We start from the raw sequence: 23,638 nt of genomic DNA, 5'->3' as shown, positions 1-23,638 counted from the left end.
CGATTCACTTTCCCAAATAAAATCCTAATGAACAACTCAACTCATCACATATTAAAACTACTACACTCCCACATACTCAAACGATCATTTACCACTACCAACAGTCATGCAGCAACATCCAAACCCCTGCATGACAAGGTTCAAGATCATATCAGCAAAAACTACTTGCTGTATGGTGCAATGTTTGGAGTAGCTACTATTCTTGGTAGTTTCCTCTGTAGTCAGATCAAAGAGTCAGAAGTCAAACTCAAGGCTGATGTCAGTGAAATCAAGACTATGCTGACTCCGTTCATCGTCAAAGTCAAGATGAACAAGGAGAGACTTGATGACATCAAAAAAGACTTGCACAAGAGATGACGACTGATTGCTGATTGTAAATACACTAGCATTATTATAATATATTTAAAATAAAAACATGAATGTATCAATGACTGTAATCATGTCAACGGGACCAAAATCACTCATAATTGCCATGACCAGAGTGTTGGATGATCTGTGAGTATTATTAGATGATTGTGTAGTTTAACTTGTAGAGTTGATTGTCTCATTTGTCTCACAGTCATGACTCACACTCATCATGACTCAGTCGTGCGTTCCGATTGAATATTCAACATCCGATCGTGTGAATTGAATAAATTCAATCAACACATTGCATGACTTGATATCAACACTGCAATACAATGAATTATCAATACCAAATTGTGATATGCATACGTGATCGATCTGCCGACAGGTTTGAATTTAAAAAATCATAAATTGATGAACATGCAGCACTTGGGATAGCAACATAATAACAATCGAATCATTTGGAATCAACAAACTATAATTAGACCAAAAATGACTAATCGGGTGTTTCATGTATGAAGCAAAGGTAAAATTGTGTTGTATTAAAAATACCAGCTCGTCAGCCAATAGCAAATAAGCGAGGAATCATAGCAGACAAAACTGTAACGCCAGTCAGCAACACTGCTGAATCGAATGTCGGCTCAATTCGTTTCCAAGAACTCGCAATGCTGTTCAGTAAATTTGGAGAATTATTTGAAACGATTATATTTTGGCACATTTATTTCGTGTTCCATTTTGCGTAAATATAGTTGTAATAAAGGCAAGCCTTTGGATGAGCGTAGTTGTCTTCACTTATAGTGTCTAAAGTCTAGCATTTCTTGTAAAACTAGAAATACTGACCATTTGTACAATACTGCTTTTCTCTATATTTGGCTAGGCATTGTGATAACAGGAGCTCCAGTCATGCATCCATTTGGGGTCAGTCAACATGCACTCAACAATCTTGAGCAATACAAGTACTCTGCAGTGGATTTGGTATGTAACAGTAAAAGTATTGGCTTGTCCATATTGGTTTTGCCTTTAGAATTAGATTACTGTCCAATACAGACATTCTGATATTGCAGTTGTATATAAATCTGCGATTTGAACTTGCTATTTTTTATCCAGTATTCTCAACCTCACTGTCCAGATTGAAAATAAAATACCGCAGTTCAAGCCTTCATCAATATGGTAGTTAGTGTGTAAATACCACATTCTACCCTTCACATTATTTATTCAATTTAGGCTAATATCTGATTTGCCATGAAGTTGAACTATGCGAGGCTTGAAATTGAACTATTACCTAGCAGATACCCCATCATTAGAATGAGATTTATATGGCTAATAATTTTTTAAATCCGTTCATTTAAATCATCTCTAGTCTCCAGTTTCCAAATACATCATGCAGCCATATTGGACTTGGGCTACAACTTTATTTCCCATGTGGATAGCGTAAGTCCAACTCGTTTGGATCGCTCGCACATTTGATGTGCCAACATTGCATATCTTTAGATTCATACTTGACCTTTTAATTTATATTGAATGTTAACATATCAATATGTATGATTCTTCTGATATGCCATTGTCAGACCTAATTTGATTACACTTTTAGGATTTGTTTTTATTATGGGGAATGTTGCGCTTGTTTTAGTTTACATACCAGATTTGTCTGCAGGAGAACCATCTTGGATTTATTTTAGGTAAAAACAATTGCGTTACATATATCAATAAAAATTTGTATTGAATTCTAATACAGTCCACTCGGAATGGGTTACTTGCTGTTTCTTCTATAGCATGGGTGCTGGAATTTTCTTGTACTCCACCTTTGACAACGTTGACGGGAAACAAGCACGTCGTACCGGATCCAGCTCTCCGCTTGGAGAATTATTTGACCAGTAAAGTGAAAAGTTGCTCATATTGCTGGAAAATAAGAAATAATGTAGCTAATTGGCTGGCTTTATTTTATACCATATTGATATTTAGTGGTGTAGATGCTCTCAATTCAAGCGTATGTGTAATTGCTATGGATTGAATTTTAGATTTAAATTATGCAGGCTGCATTGTATAACTCAATAATTTTATTTTCCGAGTCAGTTTGGAACTATTTTGCAAGCAGCTGGTCTAGGAGTAGGTTTATCAGGATACTATGTGGCGCTGATCTTTATGGGTAAACTCATGCTGGGATTATGTCTATTGGCGATTCGATAGTTTATACCTTTAGTACTTTGAAATTGTTGAATGCCAACACTTTACAATCATGATATTCTACCGGCTTAGTTGTTACCGCATTTTTTTTCTCAACCTGGGAAACATATTATACTGGAACACTTTACCTTGGATATGTTAATGGACCGACTGAAGGACTCCTTCTTGCCGTGTTTTCCCTGATCGTGTCTGGATTGTATGGTGGGTTTATATCTGTCAAACTTTTTTACACAGCAACTCTTTGAAGCCAGCATTATTATCAATTCCTAATGATAGATTGTATATTTCAATACTTTTGTAAACAGGTTCGAAAATTTGGTGGACTAAAATCGACGATATAATGATAATGGCACACCTTCCAATTACCAATTCAAATCTGCGACTTATTGACACAAGTGTTGGTACTATATTCCTGCTATTGATCATTACTCAGATTCCAGTTAGGTAAACCCCGATCGTTTTTTAAGCATAATAAGCTGATATTGTATACGAGATGATGACTAATTGCTATGTAATACTAAAGCATCATTCGAGTTCGCAATGCTTGTCGGCAAAAAAGGCGCAGTTTTACCATGGCCATGCTACATATTGTACCTTTTGCTATCATTAATATTGCTATATATATATGGATTTCAGCTCCAGGATCTATTGCTTTGAACACTCATGGAATTCTTTTTTCGTGTACATGGGGAATATCCTTTGGCCGGATTGCTGTAGGTTCAAGGCTTTGATTGCCACTATGTGTTTGAGATTGAGATGGTTTACTGACAAGTATGACTACTAATTCAATGTTTTACTTTTAATGCAGGCATTGATTGTTCTTGGTCACGTTACACATACCAACTATCCTTTGTATCCGATGATTGTAATTCCGTATGTTATTGGTGCTGTGTTGGCTCGTGGGCCTGAGATATTTGGACAGTAAGTGCACATTGAATCGAAACGAGTTGACTACTTTTTAAACATTTCAAATTAATTTGTGATCCTTGCAGGCATCTTCACTTTAGTACTATTCTTGGGGAAGCAGCAGAGACTAGATATATACATATCATGTTTGCACTTGTGGCTTTGGACTACATGTTTTGGATTTTGACTGTGATTAATCAATTTTGTAAGCACTTGGGTATTCAGTGTCTGCGTATTTCACCACAAGTCAAGCGAGATTGATTGGATCATTGTATATTGACTTGTATCTGGCCTGACGTTTGTTTACCCTCTACAAACGATGAATGCAACGATTCAAAATATCAGCTATAATCACTTTAAATTGTACCGTTTATCATGATTAGATTGGGTTGCTGGGGATTTTGGTCATTGACAGCACAACTTTACAAGTGTGTATAGTGTCTGAGGGTGGGATACATGTCGTGTTAGAGTAGTTCCAATAGTTGATTTTCTGATTATGTGTTGTTGTCATGCAACCCATTACAGATTGTAATGTTGAGTCGACGCGTAACTCGAATACTAATAAGCTAGCAAACAGTGACTACATGACCAAAATTGAGTGTAGATGGGTAGGATAGTTGACTGGAGTCGGCAGGTGCCGATTGACAAATTTCACATAAATGGGGTTCTTGTGTATAACCAAAGATACAACACTATCTGAAAAGATAGTCAATGCGATGCAAAGCAAATGGATACAGCCACTAGATCTAAACCAAAATAAAAATGCAACCAGCACAATACATGATTTGGAAAGCATGCTAGTCATTAATATCCATTGTTTTTCAAATCTATTTATTTCAACTTATATTATAGCTTATGAAGCAACGAAACGATCGAGTCGGCAACATGGATTAGAATTGTACATCAAAGGAAATGTTTACAGGTCTGCAAACAATACACTTTGAATTAATAAATAATAAAATGCCATAAACCATTTCAACGCTAGACAAGATAGCTGCAACGAAAAATCAAATGTAAAGTACAAATCATGTCCAGTAAAATCAACACTGTAATCATTACATATCGAGAATAGCAGCACAACATTCACACTTGACACCTTTTGATCGCAACATAGTAGAGCCCCAGCCACTCGTATTTGGCAATTTGGTATTAGTTAAATCAACAGGATCAACTAGAGCATCAGACAATCCAGCAGAAGATGAAAGATCACCTCCACTTTGAAACAAAGTTGACACACTGACAGGCAAAGTATTTTTAAGCTGTGTCGAGTCTAATTGTGATTCAGCTGGCGTCAAATTTGAACTATTTGGCGGAGTAGAAGCGGGTCGTTGAATGGACATATGCACCTTATGAAGTGGTGATACAGGTTCTTTATGCAAGCCATTTGTGAGTATAAGCGAAGATGTTCGAGGCATGATAATCATAGGCATATTTCCTGTTAGTGGACGTGATGGAGAGGGTTTAGGCTGAGCAGGAGATGCAGATACAGGATTTGATGAGGAAGGAGAAGAAATGGATGGTGTTTGAGATGCGATCCTAACAGATGATGTACGAGGTAACAGAACCGTGAGTGGCACAGGCGGATCCGTGGATGCATCTGAAGGTGTTGGTGAAATTAAGCCCAATGATTCATCCGACGTACCGTTGAAAGCAAACTCATGGGGATGCGTGATTGACAAAGATGGATAGTTATGTTGGTGATATTGTGAAACGGGGGTTGGTATAGGCGGTGGTGATAGTGATGGATGGGTTTGTGCTGGTGCTGGTGCTGGTGCTAATGTACTCCACCGCTTATTTTTTCCTTGCAATGGCTCTATAGACACGTTGATATAATAGACTCGCACAAGATCTGCCACAAATTGCAAGTCATGGACTGGATGGAGCATCAGCAGATTTTGAATGCGACAAGGACGCACAACAGGATCTGTTGATCGCTCAATTAGCAGCAGCATATGAAAAATATTGGTGTTTAGATGATCAAAAAACTCGATGATTCTTGCAGCAGAAACGACGGTTGAATTGGTTACATCTACAGTGGTGTGTCCAACTCCAATTGACGCAGACTCCATATGAGAAGAGTTTGATTTTAGAGGGAGAAAATTATCCATTGACATGGTTCGGTAATGCCCATTACTGCCAGCTCCACTAGCCGACTTCACATTATGAGTCCATTTTTTAAACTTGCCTTTGGCAATAACAAGCATCTTTTTTCCAGAAGGCAGCTGTTGATCAAATGAGCCGCCACTACTAGGTGACATTAGTCCGTCTAAAAAAATATGATCACTGCAACCTTGACTGATTGCCTTTTTAAGTGAAGCATAACGCAACACGTCTGCATCATTGGTAGTCGCCAAACGACCTTCGTCTGGCCGAGTGTTTTTGGCCCCCATTACACGCACAGGATTGATCTTGGTATCCTCCACAAACGCATCAAACAGCACAGGTTTGGTACCAAAAATAGTTTCTGTCGTGCACGCAATAAATGAATCAAAAAACGAAACTGCGTCAATATCAGCCACGCTGATAAAATGTAAAGGGTTTGATTTAACCTTGAAACCGGCAGGAACTGAATGGCTTGTTAGCAACGTAGTGCAGACCACATTATGGCAGGACTGCTGTACAGGAGGTTGTCCGTAAAACAGAATCCGCTTTTGCAACAATGCGTATTTCCACAGCACAAAAATCTTGACTTTGAACAACGACACCATTGCAGGCAAGTGAGATGCTGGATGTCCAATCTTGAAATTTTCCAAGCTGAAAGATTCAATCATATTCCTATAGGGAAAGGGGTTCTGTTGATGTTTAATAAAATAAGCAATCAGATCATCTAGAGATCCTTGATTGCGAACAAACCGCGCAGCTTGCTGTTGTAGAAAGGGCAGATGGGTAAACAATGAAGCGTTGTTTGAAACCACAATTCCCACGGCTTTAATGCGAGCACCTCGCTCATTGTTATTGCTTGCATCTGATGTTCCTAATGCCAAGTTTTCCAATGCTGCAATGCCAAATCTATCAAGTCCGCAAGTAAAATAAATGACATCGCGAGCAATGGCATGTGCACCACTTGGAATTGATTTATACTCAACACCAGCTATGTTGGCCACTAGAAACAAAGGATTTTCGAATGGATTTAGTACTTGTATTAAAGAATATCACACAGGCATAGTTTATCAGACGTCAATACAAATGACTTGGGATAAAGAGCAGCACACATACCTGCAGGAAATTGATACTCGATAACATTGCCCTTGAGAGTATTAAAGTGTGCCTAGAGATGAAAATATTGAATTGTTAATTTAAAGGATTTAAATTAGTGCATTAAGTGAACAAGCCGAGTGGCGTAATCAGCGAGTCAGATGCGAGTGCAACCAACTACGCAAAACAGTTTCAGTTTACTCACCACAAAGATGGCATCCATCGTGACATTGTATCGATTGTCTGTTCCAGCGGATTCCTTGACAAGATTATCGTGTCTATATTTGTATATACAAGTTAGTGTGTGGCAACAGAACCATAATGACAATATACGATCGAGTCTGTATCAAGTGCGGTGCATATATACTAACGATGGAATGAGCTGAATCGACCGGCGACGAGATTCCATTGAAAACAGACTCTCTACAGGCATACTCATACAAGGTTGATTCGACATGGAATGCTGAGATGACTCAAATGAAACAGTTCGAGAATCTGTAGTATCAGAGTTGGATGGCAATGAAATGGTAGTGGCTGTACTCTTTGCGGTAGTAGGATTGGCTCTTGGACTAGTGGTAAAACTTTTGGCGGCAGTTGTAAAACCCGCCATGGCAAACGATGGATCCACAGGGTTATTCATTCGTACTCCAGAAGAATTTTCAGGGTCACCACTGAATACTACATGAGGCAGCCAATTCTGAAGCCGGCGTTGCAGGTTAAGGTTTTTTAGTGAATGGGCTGTACTTTTGCCAGATGGGTGATCGAATGCGGCAAGTGATGAAAGAGAATGATACTTGGCTGTCTGTCGTAACCTTCGGTGTGGAGTATTACCATTGGCCTCTTGAGTGTAAGGCGATAGGGCAGGAAGCGATAGACTAAACGGATACCATGGATTTTGCAACTGGTGTTGACTACCCGAACGATCGTGCTCGGGTGTAATATAGGGATTGTTATCGGTGGTTGTAATAACACTGCTTGATGTGCATGGCTCAGTGTAGTTCAATACAGTCTTATCCTTGCAAACATAAACGTTTTCATCGCTGTGGTTTAAAGGTTGATGAGGCTGTTGCAGTAACCCAGACTGTGACTGAACTTGCGCTGCTTCTGCAATTTCGTGTGCTATTGCATCAATGTCTGCAATGTTGGAGTCGCTGTCTGACATGTATTCATCTACTAGTTTCTGTTGATAATTGGCTGCAGAAGCCATTGTTAAACTGATGTAATCCAATATATTGAGGCAGGTTACAATTGGTAGTCTAGCAATGGTGGCTAATCAATGAAGGATATAGCGGTTTACCGCTTATTCGTTCAGCCACGCTTGAATTTATCGAGAACCCACGTGTCGTTGTGAAGCCTCGCTGGTTATAAAGCCATTGTAGACCATTGACGGATCCGATTGTTGCTGCAAAGGGAATGCGGTTAAATTCAAAGACTGGCTTGTAACTAGTCCATATACACTATTTTATCACGCTTATTTAAAAAGGCTATTTTGGTTGGGTCGAGAGTATCTTGTCAGTTACTGACTTGCTAATCCAGTCGATTCCAACAACTGAAACTCAATGCGGAAGTGGTCGGCCCGCTCCTACTGCATAGTATAGCCACAGGCGGTTTAGAAATTGTCTGCCAGCTGCCAGTATTGTAAAATTGCAGTGCAGACCCTAAACTAAAACTCACGTGAAAACCAAGCTTACCATTAAATAAAAATACCAAGTGCATAAACGGCCAGTTTCATGAAATGATTGTACAATTTACTAAACACTAAGATATGCACTCTGTTTTCTTGAACGCGAACGTATACGAATTGTATCGAGCATGTCGACAGTCAATCCTAATATTTGGATTACAATGAGTGAATATGGTTTCAAACTTTGCAGTCGGCAATGTACGACTATGCCAAAAGAGGAAAAAGGACACGTTTAAAATTATAGTCTGTATTATACAATGGTTGCTGTGTATTACAGGCGTATTCACGTAAAATGAAACACTAACCTAAACTACATGATAAACAGTCATGCTTGGTGTCAATCTTATTGGGTAGTATTGTTTTATAAACTCATTAGTTGACTGGTCTCTGCTCATTCTTGTACAAGAATACAGTGCAAATGCTCACATCTCTGTTTCAATACATTCCACACTCTTGACATTGGTTCAACCTCCAACTTTCCTTTTTTCCGGACCAAGCATTTCAAGTGAACATGACATGACCGGCATGGAAACAATTGTTGCATTATTGAGATATGTTGAACTAGAGCGCGAATGTATCTGATATTAGAATACAACAGAGCCTCTTCAATGCCATGGTCTTTCCAGATATTCCTTTTTTGTATAAAGCCAACGTCTTCAATGACAAAAACAAATATTTTATTTTACGTGAATACGGCTGTAAAAAAGTAGTTGATGAGCACAGCAGATATATTTGGTCATTTTTTATTTTGGAAAATAAACGCAGTTGTTGCAAGACAAATATAAAAAAGTATTCCATTTACGTGAATACAACTGTAAAACAAGTATGACAGGAAAAACCTTTACGATTGAAGAGGTCAAGGAGCATAACACCCGAGGTAACCTATGGATGGTCATTCAGGGTAAAGTGTACGACTGCTCAAAGTTCTTGGATGATGTAAGATTCGCTTGAACGCATTGACCATTTCCTTGGCACTATTCTTGAATCATCTAATCATGCATACCATTGATCTGCACTCTATATTGTGATGCAATGTATAGTATGCCATTGTGTACGGTTCGTTTATTTACAATTATACATTCTTTGATAATCACCTTTTAGCATCCAGGCGGTGAAGAGGTCCTTATCGAGCAAGCAGGTATGTTGACGCTTTTGCATTGGATTTGCAATTGGCTGCCTCTAAAGCTGTTACATTGCTGTCATCTGTCTAAATGGTTGCGTCTGAATTCGTGCCTGTGTTGTCTGAATGCTAATACCCATACCTGATTCTTCAATTTCTTGCTACTATTGTCGCTGATAAACTTGTGCACTTTTGCATACTATTCATGCACCAACTGTTCTGCAAACAAGGACTTGATGCTACTGAAGCCTTTGACGAAATTGGTCATTCCGATGATGCCCGCGATCTTCTTAAAGAAATGTACCTTGGCGATCTAATCGTTTCTGTAAGAATTTACCAGTGTCTGCTGACATTTGAAGTGCACATGAAATTGTCTGATCCTCTTACACATGGAGCTATATGGCTACTAACCGCTGCTTATAAATCTCGTGCATGTTTATTATTGAATTCGTTTTAAACTGTTTTATTTGAATGTACAACTAGGAAGCATCTGCCACTTTAAAATCTGCTACCACTGCAGCCCAGATGCCCAAGAAAGAAACTACATCTTCTGCTGCTCAACCTCAAGGGTACGATATTATGCAATTCCCCATAGTGTTGCAACAATTGATGTTCATTTTTATTCCCAAATCGCTCATGAATCAATTTCTAAATCTTGATTTTACTCCCAATTCCACTGCACCTACTCTTGTTTTGGTTTCGATTTCCAAGATGGCTTTCATGGCTCACTGGCGCACCAAACCCGATCTAACTTTGTACTCTTTTATATTCTTATTTTAAATTCGCAATGCGTTGGGTTTAACTTGCTATGTTGGACTTTTTCGGCACGACTTTGTGACGATCTTGGTATTGGAACTTGCCATTTCTACCGACTGCTCTGCTCTCCTCGATCCATAAACTTTATCTTTTTATAACTGCTCTGATATGCATACATGACAGATCTTTTCCTATGACATACGTGATTATTCCTGTTTTTGTTGCTGCAGCAGTCGCTCTGTACCAATATTTTTCGGTTAGTCAATAAAAACAAGTAGTTTATATCGACTAGGATTGGAATGATGAAGATGTAAAAGAGTCGAGATCAGTGTGGATTCAAGATCAAACTGCTGCCAATACATTGAGAATCTAAAAGTTTATCCCTTGTCCAACCCAACACAACCATGGGAGAGGCTGATGATTTGATGAAGGATGGAGCAAAGGCTCTAACAAAGACTTCCTTCTTTGGAAAGGCTAAACCTGACTATGACGATGCCCTAAACAGCTTTGAACAGGCTGGTGTGTTGTACTCGCATCTGTCATAGCATGTTGACATCAGTTGATGTCCAGCAGACCAATTTGTATATATGACTGCATGGCTTGGTTGCAGTGGTTTACAATATGGACTGTCATGCATGAGTCCAAGACCTGTTTGATGATCAAGCAGACTAGTGAGCATTTCAACTAACTCATTCTATTCAACTCTTACTAGCCAACCTCTACAGAAACGACCGACAGTACGCAAGGGCTGCAGAGGCTCTTCAACAGGCTGCAGAATGCCATCGCAATCTAAACTCGTAAGCATAGATTTTCAAGAGTCTCTATGTAGTGTTTCATGTTACGTGAATACGACTGTCAAGGGCAAGACCCTCAATGGAACACTAAACTCAATTCAAATGTAGAATGTTTCTTGCTGCCAAGGCTTTGGAAACTGCTGCCAATGTCCTTTCTCAGAACATGAATGATCCTCAACGAGCTGGCACAGTGTACCAGCAAGCTAGTCAATATTTTCTTGTGCAAGGGTCTCCAGATCGAGCAGGCGAGATGCTTGAAAAGGCTGCCAAGTAAGCTTGATCACTGATTCACTGTGTGTGCCTCTACCATGTATGTGTACTATGAAAGCCTATTTTATTTTGATATTAAGCTTTTGGTTGTGGTGATTCACTATGTTAGGGCGTTTGAAACGGTGGATGCAAGCAAGGCAATCGAGTACTATACCGAGTCGTGTACATTGTATGAAGAGGAAGATCGACTTAGATTCGGTGTGGATACGTTCAAACGTGCCATTGGATTTTGTCTACGATCCTCCAAGTAGGTTTTTCATTTAACCTATTTTTGATGTGTCCAAGATCACTTGTCAATCACTTGTCTTGATATTGCGCAATTTAACTTGTATTGTTTGTGATGGACTGATATCGTGTATACAGGCTTGATCAGGCTATTGCACTTTCCATCCGACTGGAAAGCGCATATCTTAAGATAGACAACCAGCCGCTATATAACCGTCAAGCACTCACCAATGTGATTCTATTTCTTTCAAAGGGTGATCAATCTGCTGCACAGCGGCAATATGAAATGTCTTTGCAAAAGTAAGTTTCAGAATATACTGGATGCTATAAGACAGCCGAGATGTTTAACTAGTTGACCCTATATGGCGTTGAAACATACAGGAATAATAGGTTTGAGCAAACTGAGGAAGGCCAGGTTACACAGGATCTACTGACAGCATGTCAAACGGGAGATACTGGGATTTTTGAAGGCATGCAGCGATCTCCTGCCATTCGGTTCTTGGACAACGATGTTGGAAAACTTTTCAAAAACGTCGTGACTGATCTCAGTCAAGCTGCTCCTCAAGGTGGTCACTTTGCGTCCAATGAAGGAAACAATAACGAACACGCGTCTGGTGCTCAAGATCTCCGTAATCTACAAGATGAAGTTGAGGAAGAAGGATTCCTTTGATGGAAACTGTTGGATATTTGTCTTGACATCAAGGTTTGGTATTTGCGTATGGCTGTATTGAATTAAACCCATCTTTTTTAAGCCAATCTGGATTCATAGAGTATATGCAGCGTTATAGTATAACTAGTCAAGCCATTTTAACCGAGCTAATGCTGAGCATTGCTCATTCAAAGAGTGAATACAAAAATAGTTTAGTACTAAAAGTGCAATGGATATATCAATTTTTTTACTTTTGAGCACTTGATTGGTAGTAGTCAATTTAGCAAGATATTGCGACTCGAAGCATGACGGGTTAACGCACTATTTCCTAGATTGCAAGATTTACACTTTCCAGAATACTCTAAAGAGGCTTGGCTTGTATTTCAACATGATATTTATTGTATCAAAAACCATGGATATCAGGCAGTTGCATCTTTTTCAAAAGGAAGCAAGATGGCACATAGAGCCGCCAGGAATATTGCTGCTGCACACACATATATTGGAATATCAAACTCCATGGACAGAAACGCACCCGAAAGCACTGGTGCAATAATTCCAATACTACAAAAACGAGTTAAGCGGCTAAACCCAAAGCTTTGATATAATTTGAATCATTGTACTTACATTCTTCCTAGAGCATTAAATAAACCAGTCACTCTAGCGCGGATACTTGTAGGATAGACAGCTGGGGTAAATGCGTACAGCACACCATAGACAACAGCTGATGCTATATTGATCAATGAGCTAGATAAAAGCACTGATGCATGGTGTCCTTGAACATATATAAATAGACACAAGGCACCTGCAGATACCATACACGACATGGCTAGTGTTCCGCGCATTTGAAAAATAGGAGACGAGACTAGATATAAAGCAATGACTACAGCTGGAATGGATGAACTCGCGTACACCATACAATCGATATAGATCTGTATTTCTGATTTGAGTGGTTCAGTAGTAGATACCATTTGGTTCAAGTCGGGATGTTTGCCCTCCATAAAAGCAGGTATAAACGCATTGAACATGGTAAACCCTAAACTAATTAGGATCCAAATGGCTCCAAGAAGCAGTGTCGTTCGTATACGGTATGTATCAAACATGGATGGGGAATCGAGTCTGGAAATGTGTCGAATTCCCACAGTTGAATGTTGTTCCTCGATGATTTCGGTGTCTGATTCAGTGGAAACATATGCGTGACTACCCACTATAGTAGAATGAGTAGGATTGGATTCTTCTCGTGTCAGGATGAGTTGATCAATATCCTGCAAGGAAATGGGCACATGTAGTGAGTTATTTTGCTTGATAAGATGGTTCAGCACTTGATATAGTTTATCTTTATGCCCCTTTTCTAAAAGAAACTTTGGAGTTTCTTGAAGTGTAATAAAGGTATGTCGGCACACCTATTAGGATTTCAAAACATTGATAATTAACAAGTATCCAGTTTACATTGATCTAGAAATCCACGAGTAGTCATGGCCACGCGATGATAACTAAACTGCAAGTCAAGCAATAAACCACCTGAATGATCAACGATCCAATAGTTACGACACCTAAAATTACTCTCCAAGGCTCGAAAACCGATAAAAACTCATAATTCTGAAACATTACAACGACCAACAAGGTGACGGCAGCAGAAAACATGGTTCCAAATGAGAAAAACACAGTCAACAGCATCATTCGATGATGCATACTAGAAGGGCAGAATTCTAAAAACATGCAAGAATCCACGGCGGTATGACCACCGACGCCAATACCGACACCAGTGATGGCAAGACAGAGCAAAGGAAAATCAGTGGTTGCTGTAAAGGACAGCAAGCCGCAAAGTATTGTTACAAAAAGCATATTGGCAAATGGCCATTTTCGGCCATATCTGTCGCTCACTTCACCCCATATCAACGCACCTATCACACAGACAAGACATTGCACTGAGCATAATAGTTGATGATTGAGTCAATTATTTATAATAATCTTACCAATCAACATTCCGAGGAATGTACACGACAGCATAATTCCTGCAGTTGCAGCATTCAAACCATAAGCTTTTTGCACTTGAGGCAAGACCAACACAATTGCTAGAACATCAATATTAGCAGTCAATCACGACAGATTTGAAAACAAATCATAACAACAACAACCTTGTAACCACATGCAATCTGTCATCCATCCAAGTCCGCACTTTATGAAAGAGTTGTCAACATGATTCCAATACTGACAACATCAACTGATGATGGATTGCACGATAAAGACTTACAAAAAACAGCAACATGTTCTGATACTTGCCGTATCCAATATCATTTAATAATTGATCCAACAAAGACCGAGACTCGATGGTTTCGGATGGATTCTGTAGAAATGCAGAATCCAAGCGAGTCGATGACAAGAGCGAAGATTGCTCAGTCACACTCATGCTAAACTATTGCAAATATTCCAAGAAATCCTTGCAAAATACGAGTTGAATATCTCGTTGCAAAACCAAGTGTTTCGGTTTGGAAGAATAAATCAACCTTTCAACACTCAAGGATTGCAGTTGGAATCATCCTCAGTGCGATTCAACCTTCAGTTTCTAATAATCTTGACAGTTCGTTATGGATATTGACGAGGTTTTTAAGGTGTGCATGAACAAGTGTCAATTATCAACGTAATCAATGCATGCTTGTGTTCATTATTGCTGTTGATTCTGTTAGACTTCAAGTAGCGCTGTCGGACAATCCGATAAACGAAAACAACCGACAAGCAATGGTTCGTCTATGACTGCATCGTCCATGGCAAAACGAGCTAAAACCGGCCATCATGACAATCATGTTGAAATCAGAGAATCCACTGACGAAGAGTTTCATACTCGCTGGGGTACTGGAAATGGATCGTCAAGAAAGACCATCTCAGCCAGCAGTGCTTCTGCGTCCACCTCGCATCTGGATGATGACAGAGCGGACACTGCGCAACAGCAACACAAAAGATTGCAGGATCTCGTCGATGCCGGACAAGAGGTATTGCTATTGAATTCATCTACATTATACATGTCAACCTGTCAGTGCCTATTAGCCACAGTCCAGACTCATCAACATGTTGTGTATTGATCAGCTTCCATCAGTGATAGATCTGGCCCTCCTCAAACGCATTCTGCTCAGATTTGAAAAATCCATTTCAAAAAACCAGTCACAGCGTATCAAGCATGCAGACGATCCACTCAAGTATTTGGATTCCGAAGCAGATCTTGTAGAAGAAATCAAGACCATGACTACTATTAGTTCTGTTCCAGAACTCTATCCTGCGATGCTGGATCTGGGAACACATCAGTCCATTTTGGCTCTGGTGTCGCATGAAAACACCGATATTGCCATTGCAGCTTTGGAATTGATTGATGAGCTCACCGATGAAGATTTGGCTGGAAAAACGTCTGGCAGTGGAGAGGAAGGCATGGAAATGCTGGTTCATGCATTGGTACGTTTCATCTTGCTGTAAAGTGTATTTTAGTTTTCTAATCGCGGTTGTCGAGTCTATTCCAGCAAGGTTCTTGACTAATGCATGGTTTGGGATTGAAATAGGTGGAGCATGATGCATTTCCCTTGCTTGTGCAGAATTTGAATAGATTGGATGAGAGTCGTACCGATGACAAACAAGGCATCTTCAACACACTTAGTACGTTGGTGTGATAATAATTGGTTCTATTGAGACTTGGTGTTTATACACGCAATTTGGCAACTCTAATCAACCCTTTCTTACATTTAATTACAGGTGTAATCGAAAACTTTGTAGCTATTGATCCACAGCTTTCTGAAAAGGTCGTCACTTCCACCAATATTCTTCCCTGGCTTTTGGCTCGCATATCACAAAAGACTGCATTTGACTCCATTCGCCAGTATGCCTCTGAGATCCTTACCATTCTTTTGCAGACAAGTCAAGCCAATCGCTGTCGCGTAATAGCCTTGACTGGCATGGACACTCTTCTTCGTGTAATCTCTCCTTACCGTCGTAAGGATCCTGCCGATTCAGACGAAATTGAATTCATGGAAAACGTATTTGACACCCTGTGTCTGTGTCTGGATCTTTTCAAGGGAAAGATGGACTTTTTGAAGTCTGAAGGCATTGAGCTCATGTTAATTATGATCAAGAACGGGAAAATGTCACGCATGAGGGCTGTCAAGGTTATTGATCACTTGTTGCTCCGTGATATTCCTTTGGATGCCGATGCTACATTGAAGGAGGATAATACTGATCAAGACAACCCATCTGAACATGCGTCGATTGTTGCATCCACACATCTAATCGAAGCCTTTGGTCTCAAAACTCTGTTTAAAATCTTTATGGAAAAGGGTGCCAAAAAATACAAGAAAATGTACGAAGACTATTCTCGACGCGAAGATGAAGGTATGTTTACCAATGCTTTACTGCAATCATGAATATAGTTTTCCAAGTGTCTTCATATGCTTTAACTTTTTTTAGAGCATATAATATCCATTATTGCATCACTGTTTAGATCGATAAAAAGAGACGATCTCCGTGACCGACTTCTTTTTAAACTCATCGAGTCTGACTTTGAAAAGACAAGAAAGTTTATGGCTTTGTATCAAACGTACACGGCACTAGTCAAAACAGTTGATGCACATATTGCTGAGCGACGTCAACGTGCCAAAGATGAGTTGGAAGAGGATGGAGATATGATGGTCCAAGATGATGCCATGGCGTATTTGGACCGACTTGGTGGAGGATTGTTTACCTTGCAATTGATTGCACTGATTTTGGCATATGCTTGCGAGGAGAGTTACGAAGTTCGAGAGATTGTATTTGGCGGTGAAGTGGATATTGAATCCATACAGAATATTCTGAAAGGTGAGTGGTTGATTCAGCATACTGTTTGGATGAATGGATTCAACTATACTGATACATTTATAGAGTATGCTGATAATCTTGGAGATGGTAATGATGAGGCTGATACCAAAACACTGGATATCCAAGAGGAAAAAACCACAGTGATGCGTCTTGTCATGTCTCTTGGAGCTGAACAGCCGCCATTACCAACTAGAACAGAGGCAGGAGAGAATGGAGGTATCAATGAGGATACGACCGAATAAACTCATAATGGTGTAAGTCATGTAAAGTATAATTACCGACATGGCAATGATTAAAAATAGTTTAAAACAAGTGATTGAGTGAAAGGGTTTATTCTCGGCAAAGCAATTCAAGAATAAATTGACTGCTTTCAAGTGCATGTTCCCGACGCTTTTGTATTTAAAATCAGACTAACGATCAACCCATACAAACCTAGAACCTCTGCAAAAATGAGCACTAGAACCATACCCACAAACATCCTCGATTGATACAAATAAGATCTAACGCCTGCATCACCAACGAGTCCAATCGCGTAACCAGCACCAATACCGGAAAATCCAGTAGAAAGACCAGCACCAAGATGAACAAATCCAGCAAAAAGAGAGTAGGGTTTGGTAGGGTCCATGTTGTTTGCAATCAAAACAGAAACTACAAGACCATATACGCCAATGATACCTATATGATTGCAATGATAGAAGGATATAAGTTTAAAAGTATTGTAAAAACCAACCCAACTGGTAGCTTACCAGCCATAATAATGGGAATCAGCGATTTCATCATGCTATTATCGAAAGGATTTCCAAATGGTATTGAAACATTCATCCAAGAGTCGTTCAAGTCGCGCACAGTAGATGGCAGATAATATCATGAGCCGAGCATTTATATTGAATACATGATAGCAACAGAACTGTTAGTATTTGTGGTGTGGATTACTGGTAACACATGCGACTCCCAAGACAGCAGGATTGAAGCTGGACACTGCAATGGTGTTAACAAGGGTGATGTAGTCATCACCAGTGTTACTGCAGTAATCTCCTGCTCAGTAAAGCCAGTCAGGATGAAAATACATACAGGTCAGGCTTCACTTGGCCAATGCCAGCAATTCCAATCCCAGACTTTGCAGTTCCAAAAGCAGCTCCAGCAGCTGAAAGCATCATGGCACTGGCAGCTCCAGCAAGGCCCAAGAAAGGGGCAAAATACGGACAGGCTTCTCCGCCCAAAGGAGGAAGTGCTAGTTGCATAGTGACGTTTCCTGTAGAAGCCATAGTGCGATGAGTACAGTATTCGTTGTTGCTAGTGAGTGAATCCTTCAACGGCCGTTCGTCACCCTTTGTCGCCAGCTGTAAAGGGAAAAGTCAAACGACTCGACATTTGGCTATATAGAGGGAGGATTTCAGCAACCCAAAAGACGGATTATTTTATTGTATGCTAAACAAGTTTCATCTGTCGAGTCCATTCATATTATTATTCAGGTTTAAATTCATTCAACTAGATCGGGATTGTCTTTCCAACTGTAATGTCATAACCAAAACCATGTAAGTTGGCTGTCTTGATCTACTTTTATAGCATATTTTAATCAAAGTTTACCTGCGTAGCTGCGTCCATTAATACAATATTATTGATTCGCGACTGATTGTTGGTCGGTGTTCGAGTAAACTCGTCTGTCTTGTTGCGCGATGTTCGTGGAGAGTCTATTACTGCTCCAAAGGCATTTGTGCTTGGTTTCCATGCAGATGCAAGCACTGATACAATTCACAGATACAATCTTGATTAATCAATCGTTTAAAAAGTCCCTTTTAAACATCAAGTTTTTTAAAAAGTGCAACTCTACCATCCGCTTCTAAACTATCCGCCTCATCACTAGTATCTCTAGTCAATGAGCTAAGATTACCCGAGGATTCTACAGATGAAATACTCGGGTCAATGATTGTCGGTAGAGTTGATTCTCCAAGCCTACGATCAAGTTCTGACGCTTCATGCTGCATCGCTCGTCGTGCTATCTGTTTCTCATACTTGCTTTGGGCAATCTTGGCTGATAGAATCTCTTGAGCCACACGCTGATCAAATGGATCTGTTGATTTTTGTATTAAAGGCGATGTAATAATCTGCCGTTATTCATGATATATATTCCAAAAAGCAGTTAGCAAGTGGTTGGTAAGCAGACAGCATCACTCAATGAAGGACGCATGTGTGGTAGTTTAGATACCTGAGCGGTTTCTTGGCGTAGTTGAACAATTTCACGCAACTGCTCTTTTTTCTCTTCCACTTGTTTCTGTAGATCCATTACCATTTCCTTGTAAAAAGTAATGTCTTTTTCTGAAGCAGCAAGAGCTAATAAAAATGGATATTTAACATTTAAATCAAATCATCCAAAAATGTTCAAAGATATTGCTATAATAAAGACAAATAACATACCTGCACTCTGTTCACGCAGATGGCTCTCGAGACTATCGACCCTCGATTTAAGAACCTTGATTTCATCCTGTGCTTGAGTGGCCTCTTTTGTAAGCATGGCAATAGTAGCAAGCTGTTGGGCATTGGTGTGTTGTACGATTTCGGACTGAGAACCTTTAGCAGCATGCATGTCCTAGAAAGCAAAATTTAACGCTTTGGCATTGCGTGGATTTCAAAAACATGTTCAAAACTATTAAAAATGATCATTTACCATAAGTGACCGCTCCATCTGCATTTTGTGGGTTCGCTCATTTGCAGCAATTTGCTCCAAACGCTCTGCTTTAGATTTCTAGTTTAATTGTTCAGAAATCGATTAGTAAACTGACATTTAAACAAATCAGTCAATATACGAATACAATATAACAAAGACTGACCTCGGCACTCATCTTGCTAACAAGGGCATCAGATTCGCTGTTCATCCGTTCTATGGTGCGCATCAAACGATCATTCTCCAATGTAGTAGCTTGAAGCTGAGCCTGCATTTCCATACTCTGTCTTTCAAACGTATGCGTCAAATCTCTTGCAGCAGCAATATCTCGATTCAACCTCGCTCGCTCACTTTCCAAATGCTTCACTGTACGCTCTGAAGTTGCTAATGTTCTTCCCATATTATTACACTGTTTTTCAAAAGCTCCCAAATCAATTTTATACTGGTTGAGCTGAAGACTCATTTCATCCATGGATTTTTGCAGCTGTTGGACACGCTTATCGCGCATAATCACCTCCATTTTGACATGATTGCCTTCTTCACTCGCTGTCTGCATGGCTATATCTAATCGCTCATGCTCGCTAATCAGTTTACGATAAGATACCATGAGTTGGTCCTTTTCTTGATCTTTTCCTCGAATAAGCTCATCAAGATACCGAAGCTGTCGATCACATTCAGTGACATCGGCCTTGTATCGGTCACGCTCAGTACTTGCTTCAACTAATTCGGCATTCAACACCTGATTTTCCCGTGTAACAGCAGCCAAATCAGATCCTAAATTTCTTGCTTCATCTACATGCCGTTGTGTCATGTTTTGAAAATAGTCCCTCTCCTGCCCGGTTTGCTCCAACTGTCGCTGCAAACTATTTAGTTCGCGATCTTGCTGATTCAAATTTTGCAAGGTTGTATCCAACTGCTCGCGCGCATCTACTAGTTCTGTTGTCATCTTCACAGCATCATTTCGTATCTGATGCAACTGACCAGTCAATGTCATGATCAATTCGGCCTTTTTATCCAAATCACTTTGAAACCCGTCTCGCTCCTGATCAATATCAGCTATAAGTTTCATTTGATCAGCTAGTAATTTTTCTGTTGTGACTCGCTCCAATCGTAACTGTTCCAGTTGTCCGTTTAAACTGGTAATCGTGGCTTCTGTCTGGGATAGTTTTGATTTAATGTCGCGTATAACAAATTGATCTTTTTCATGATCCATTTCAAGCCGAGATACATGGACACGCATTTGCTCAAGGTCTTGCACTGCAGTTACTTTCTCATTACCCAAATCTGTAAGTTTAAATTGAAGTGACGACATTTCAGATTCAAGAAGAGATTTGGATTGCTCGGAAGATTCAAGAGATGATTTGAGTCGAGAAACTTCCACCTTGAGTTGAGAGATAGTCTCAGTGGCTGCCTCGCCTGTTTCCTTTTGTCGAACAACTGTGGCTTCCAGATCCTGTTGCAATTTGACAATCTCAGCTTCTAATTGAGCAATCTGAAGCTTGGTAGCTGTTGATTCTGCCAAAGAAGGTGGGCCATTTCCCTCATGCTTGGTATCACCAGGAGATTCAGATTCTGCGCCATGCTGTAACTCGGATTTAGCCGCCTGAGTTTCAATTAATGGTACTCGTGGTGTGGATACGCTATTGCACTTGTGCGCTCGTAGTCGCTGTATCTCCTGATTGACTTGAGTGTAAAGCTGAGTCATGTTGTCTCTATCGGCAGTGATGGCCTGTATACGATCATGCAATTCTGTAACCTGGGATCCAAAACTTTCTAGTGCCTGCAGGAGATCGTCTCGTTCCCTTTTAGTGTTGGTTAAATCATCCAAAACTATACGTTGATCATCCAAAATCTTGGAGCAAAATTGTTCAGAGTGTGCCAGTTTTTCTGTAACCAGACTCAACTTGGATACTGCATCCGCGCGGTCGTGTTGAATATCTGACAATTTCTTTTCCAGTTTGTCTAGTTTCTCTTGAGACGTATCAAGTTTATCTTGAACACAAGTGAGTTGATCTAGTTGGGCTTGAAGATTTATCAGTTTGAGTTCAAGTTCACTGACTTTGCTGTTTTCATTTTCAGAAGAAGATGCTTTGGGTAGCTTTGACTTGAAACTTTGAGTTTTTTCGTGAGTATCAGCAAGTTTCTTGTCTCCAGAGTTTGTATGATTATTATTTTCATTTTTTTTCAAACTCTCAATTTGATGTGATAACTTTTGCCTCTCATGAATCACTGTATTTAGTCTCGACGTAGTACGATCCAGTTTTTGCTGAGTGGTTTTCAATGTATCTTTCAACTCTGAAATCTGTTTCAAATGCTTTACAACCGGTTGAGATCCTAATTTTCCTGCCGGTGTGGTAGCTCTTGATACATCTAGCTCATTTACCATTCGCTCCAATTGCGTCAAGTTTTCCATCAGCCCCTTTGTTTTTTCTTGTTCTTCTTTTAAATCCTCGCGAAGATGGTCGCGCTCATTAATGATTGCTGCTTGAACAACATCACGTTCAACCCCAGCTTGAGATAGTTCTTTTTCTAGCGTGTCGATATGTTCTTGCAAATACTCGATTTGAATTTCAAGTTGTTCGATGCGGTCTTTGGCCGTTTCTATATCTACTATTCCTGCTGTGTATGATGTGCCACGGCGAGCCGGTGATGATTGAGATGTGCTTTTTGTGGTGTTGGAAAGCGGGACTGTTGAGATGTTTTGTGGTGCACCAAACTGCTGTGAACGAGACACTTCAAGTTGTGCTCCAAGTCTTTGAATCTCTCGCTCTCGTTTAGCAAGCTGCTCTCGGGTAATTTGAATCTAAATAGAATAGCAGTCGTTCATGTTAATTTAAGCTAGTATACATGATTTTATAGTAATCTATAACACATGGTTAGGATCATTACTGGCGAATACCTCGTTTTCCAAATCAAGATTTTTAGACTGCATTTCTTTGTTTGATTCTTGGAGTGCTGAAATCTGTCCTTCAGCAAGACGGACCATGTCTCCAATTACCGGGTCGGGTCTAGCAAACGCAGCCACAGTAGTAGTATCCAATGGCTCTAACAAAATCAAAAAAATCAATATGAATCGCGTAGATATACAGTATAAGCCATTCCGACATGATGTAAACCATACCCAATCCAGTTTCAATATCAATCTTTTGTAATCTTTGAAACATTTTTTCAGTCTTGGTTTCATTGCCTTTGCTTTTTCCACCACCTTGGCCAAGTTTAGCGGACTGGGTTAGTCCAATTCGACCAAAAACACTTTCAACCTTGGTTCTAGCATCTTCGACTTTGCGCTGCTCCTCTACGACACGAGCCTGATACTGACAAGACATGAATCTTAGATCGGCAGTTTGAGAATCGGCCTTTCTTATATTATCAGCAGCACGCTTTGCCCTTGCATCCCTCTCATCGGCCATGCGAATCAAATCCAAATGTAAATGATTGTTTTCATTCGTCAAACGAGATATCTCTCTTCGTAGGGGTTGAATCTGGTCTGTGGTGGCCTGGACTTCTCTTGTAGTAAGATCGAGTTGATTTTGCAAGGATCTAGCAGTCTCTGTCGTTTGAAGAAGATCTGAAAGAAGATGCTGAACTAGCTCCATGCTACTTGGATCCAAATGATGTGGATAAGAGAGTTGAGCTAAGCGATGACAAAGCGTTTGAAATTTGTCATCGTCCGAGTGCCATTTCGGACGAGACTGCATAGATAGTGTGGGTCGATGAAGGGTTTGCAGTTGAATTGAAGGTGTTTTTGTGATTGGTAAACTGCTCATGTTTGAAGGAATGTTGGTAGATAATATATCTGGCTGTTGGGTTGCTCCAGTCATTATAGTGGAAGTGATTTATTACAGGCTTACAATGACCGGACAAGATGAGTCCTGAAAATGTGTCAAGTCCCGCTTCAAAAGTAATCTCAAGTCAGTTCCTAGTATAAAAACCCTTTAGAAATGTTAAAATACAAATCTTGATGGCAGCAAATGGTTGTAATGGCGACTGCTCGAGATTTCCTCCGCTTCGTCTGCCA

General features: G+C 40.0%; 8 protein-coding genes across 8 annotated transcripts; 5 read left to right on the top strand and 3 right to left on the bottom strand.

Moving 5' to 3' along the window:
- Positions 1-27: 27 nt before the first annotated feature.
- On the top strand, positions 28-357 carry BATDEDRAFT_85269 (uncharacterized protein; the record flags this gene model as incomplete). Its single annotated transcript, XM_006676360.1, has 1 exon — positions 28-357. The coding sequence occupies one exon, from the start codon at positions 28-30 to the stop codon at positions 355-357; it is 330 nt and encodes a 109-aa protein (XP_006676423.1).
- A 796-nt stretch (positions 358-1,153) lies between these two features.
- Positions 1,154-3,793, top strand: BATDEDRAFT_18655 (uncharacterized protein). Its single transcript, XM_006675135.1, has 11 exons — positions 1,154-1,320; positions 1,706-1,776; positions 1,914-2,024; positions 2,118-2,219; positions 2,308-2,332; positions 2,419-2,491; positions 2,602-2,730; positions 2,835-2,973; positions 3,053-3,242; positions 3,338-3,450; positions 3,522-3,793. The coding sequence occupies exons 1-11, from the start codon at positions 1,249-1,251 to the stop codon at positions 3,694-3,696; spliced, it is 1,200 nt and encodes a 399-aa protein (XP_006675198.1). The 5' UTR covers positions 1,154-1,248; the 3' UTR covers positions 3,697-3,793.
- Positions 3,794-4,490: 697 nt separating this feature from the next.
- BATDEDRAFT_22388 (uncharacterized protein) lies at positions 4,491-7,837 on the bottom strand (the record flags this gene model as incomplete). The annotated part of the gene is made up of 4 exons (XM_006675492.1): positions 4,491-6,571; positions 6,652-6,703; positions 6,836-6,908; positions 7,002-7,837. 4 exons carry the CDS (start codon positions 7,835-7,837, stop codon positions 4,491-4,493), a joined length of 3,042 nt encoding a protein of 1,013 aa, XP_006675555.1.
- A 1,302-nt stretch (positions 7,838-9,139) lies between these two features.
- On the top strand, positions 9,140-9,750 carry BATDEDRAFT_7014 (uncharacterized protein; the record flags this gene model as incomplete). The annotated part of the gene is made up of 3 exons (XM_006674869.1): positions 9,140-9,250; positions 9,416-9,452; positions 9,665-9,750. Coding segments are annotated over 3 exons (234 nt in total), but the record flags the coding sequence as incomplete, so codon positions are not given.
- An 844-nt stretch (positions 9,751-10,594) lies between these two features.
- Positions 10,595-12,149, top strand: BATDEDRAFT_22386 (uncharacterized protein; the record flags this gene model as incomplete). Its single annotated transcript, XM_006675491.1, has 6 exons — positions 10,595-10,709; positions 10,903-10,987; positions 11,093-11,254; positions 11,364-11,501; positions 11,618-11,779; positions 11,861-12,149. 6 exons carry the CDS (start codon positions 10,595-10,597, stop codon positions 12,147-12,149), a joined length of 951 nt encoding a protein of 316 aa, XP_006675554.1.
- A 398-nt stretch (positions 12,150-12,547) lies between these two features.
- BATDEDRAFT_22385 (uncharacterized protein) lies at positions 12,548-14,135 on the bottom strand (the record flags this gene model as incomplete). Its single annotated transcript, XM_006675490.1, has 4 exons — positions 12,548-12,689; positions 12,753-13,528; positions 13,647-14,053; positions 14,102-14,135. 4 exons carry the CDS (start codon positions 14,133-14,135, stop codon positions 12,548-12,550), a joined length of 1,359 nt encoding a protein of 452 aa, XP_006675553.1.
- A 1,086-nt stretch (positions 14,136-15,221) lies between these two features.
- BATDEDRAFT_2007 (uncharacterized protein) lies at positions 15,222-16,876 on the top strand (the record flags this gene model as incomplete). The annotated part of the gene is made up of 5 exons (XM_006674823.1): positions 15,222-15,569; positions 15,674-15,767; positions 15,864-16,295; positions 16,350-16,496; positions 16,572-16,876. Coding segments are annotated over 5 exons (1,326 nt in total), but the record flags the coding sequence as incomplete, so codon positions are not given.
- Positions 16,877-17,328: 452 nt separating this feature from the next.
- Positions 17,329-18,199, bottom strand: BATDEDRAFT_8047 (H(+)-transporting V0 sector ATPase subunit c'; the record flags this gene model as incomplete). The annotated part of the gene is made up of 3 exons (XM_006674901.1): positions 17,329-17,633; positions 17,705-17,739; positions 18,030-18,199. 3 exons carry the CDS (start codon positions 18,197-18,199, stop codon positions 17,329-17,331), a joined length of 510 nt encoding a protein of 169 aa, XP_006674964.1.
- Between the last annotated feature and the right edge of the window lie 5,439 nt (positions 18,200-23,638).

This window comes from Batrachochytrium dendrobatidis (assembly GCF_000203795.2).
Source record: "Batrachochytrium dendrobatidis JAM81 unplaced genomic scaffold BATDEscaffold_1, whole genome shotgun sequence".
Taxonomy (NCBI): domain Eukaryota; kingdom Fungi; phylum Chytridiomycota; class Chytridiomycetes; order Rhizophydiales; genus Batrachochytrium; species Batrachochytrium dendrobatidis.
This window is presented reverse-complemented; position numbering and strand designations above follow the sequence as displayed.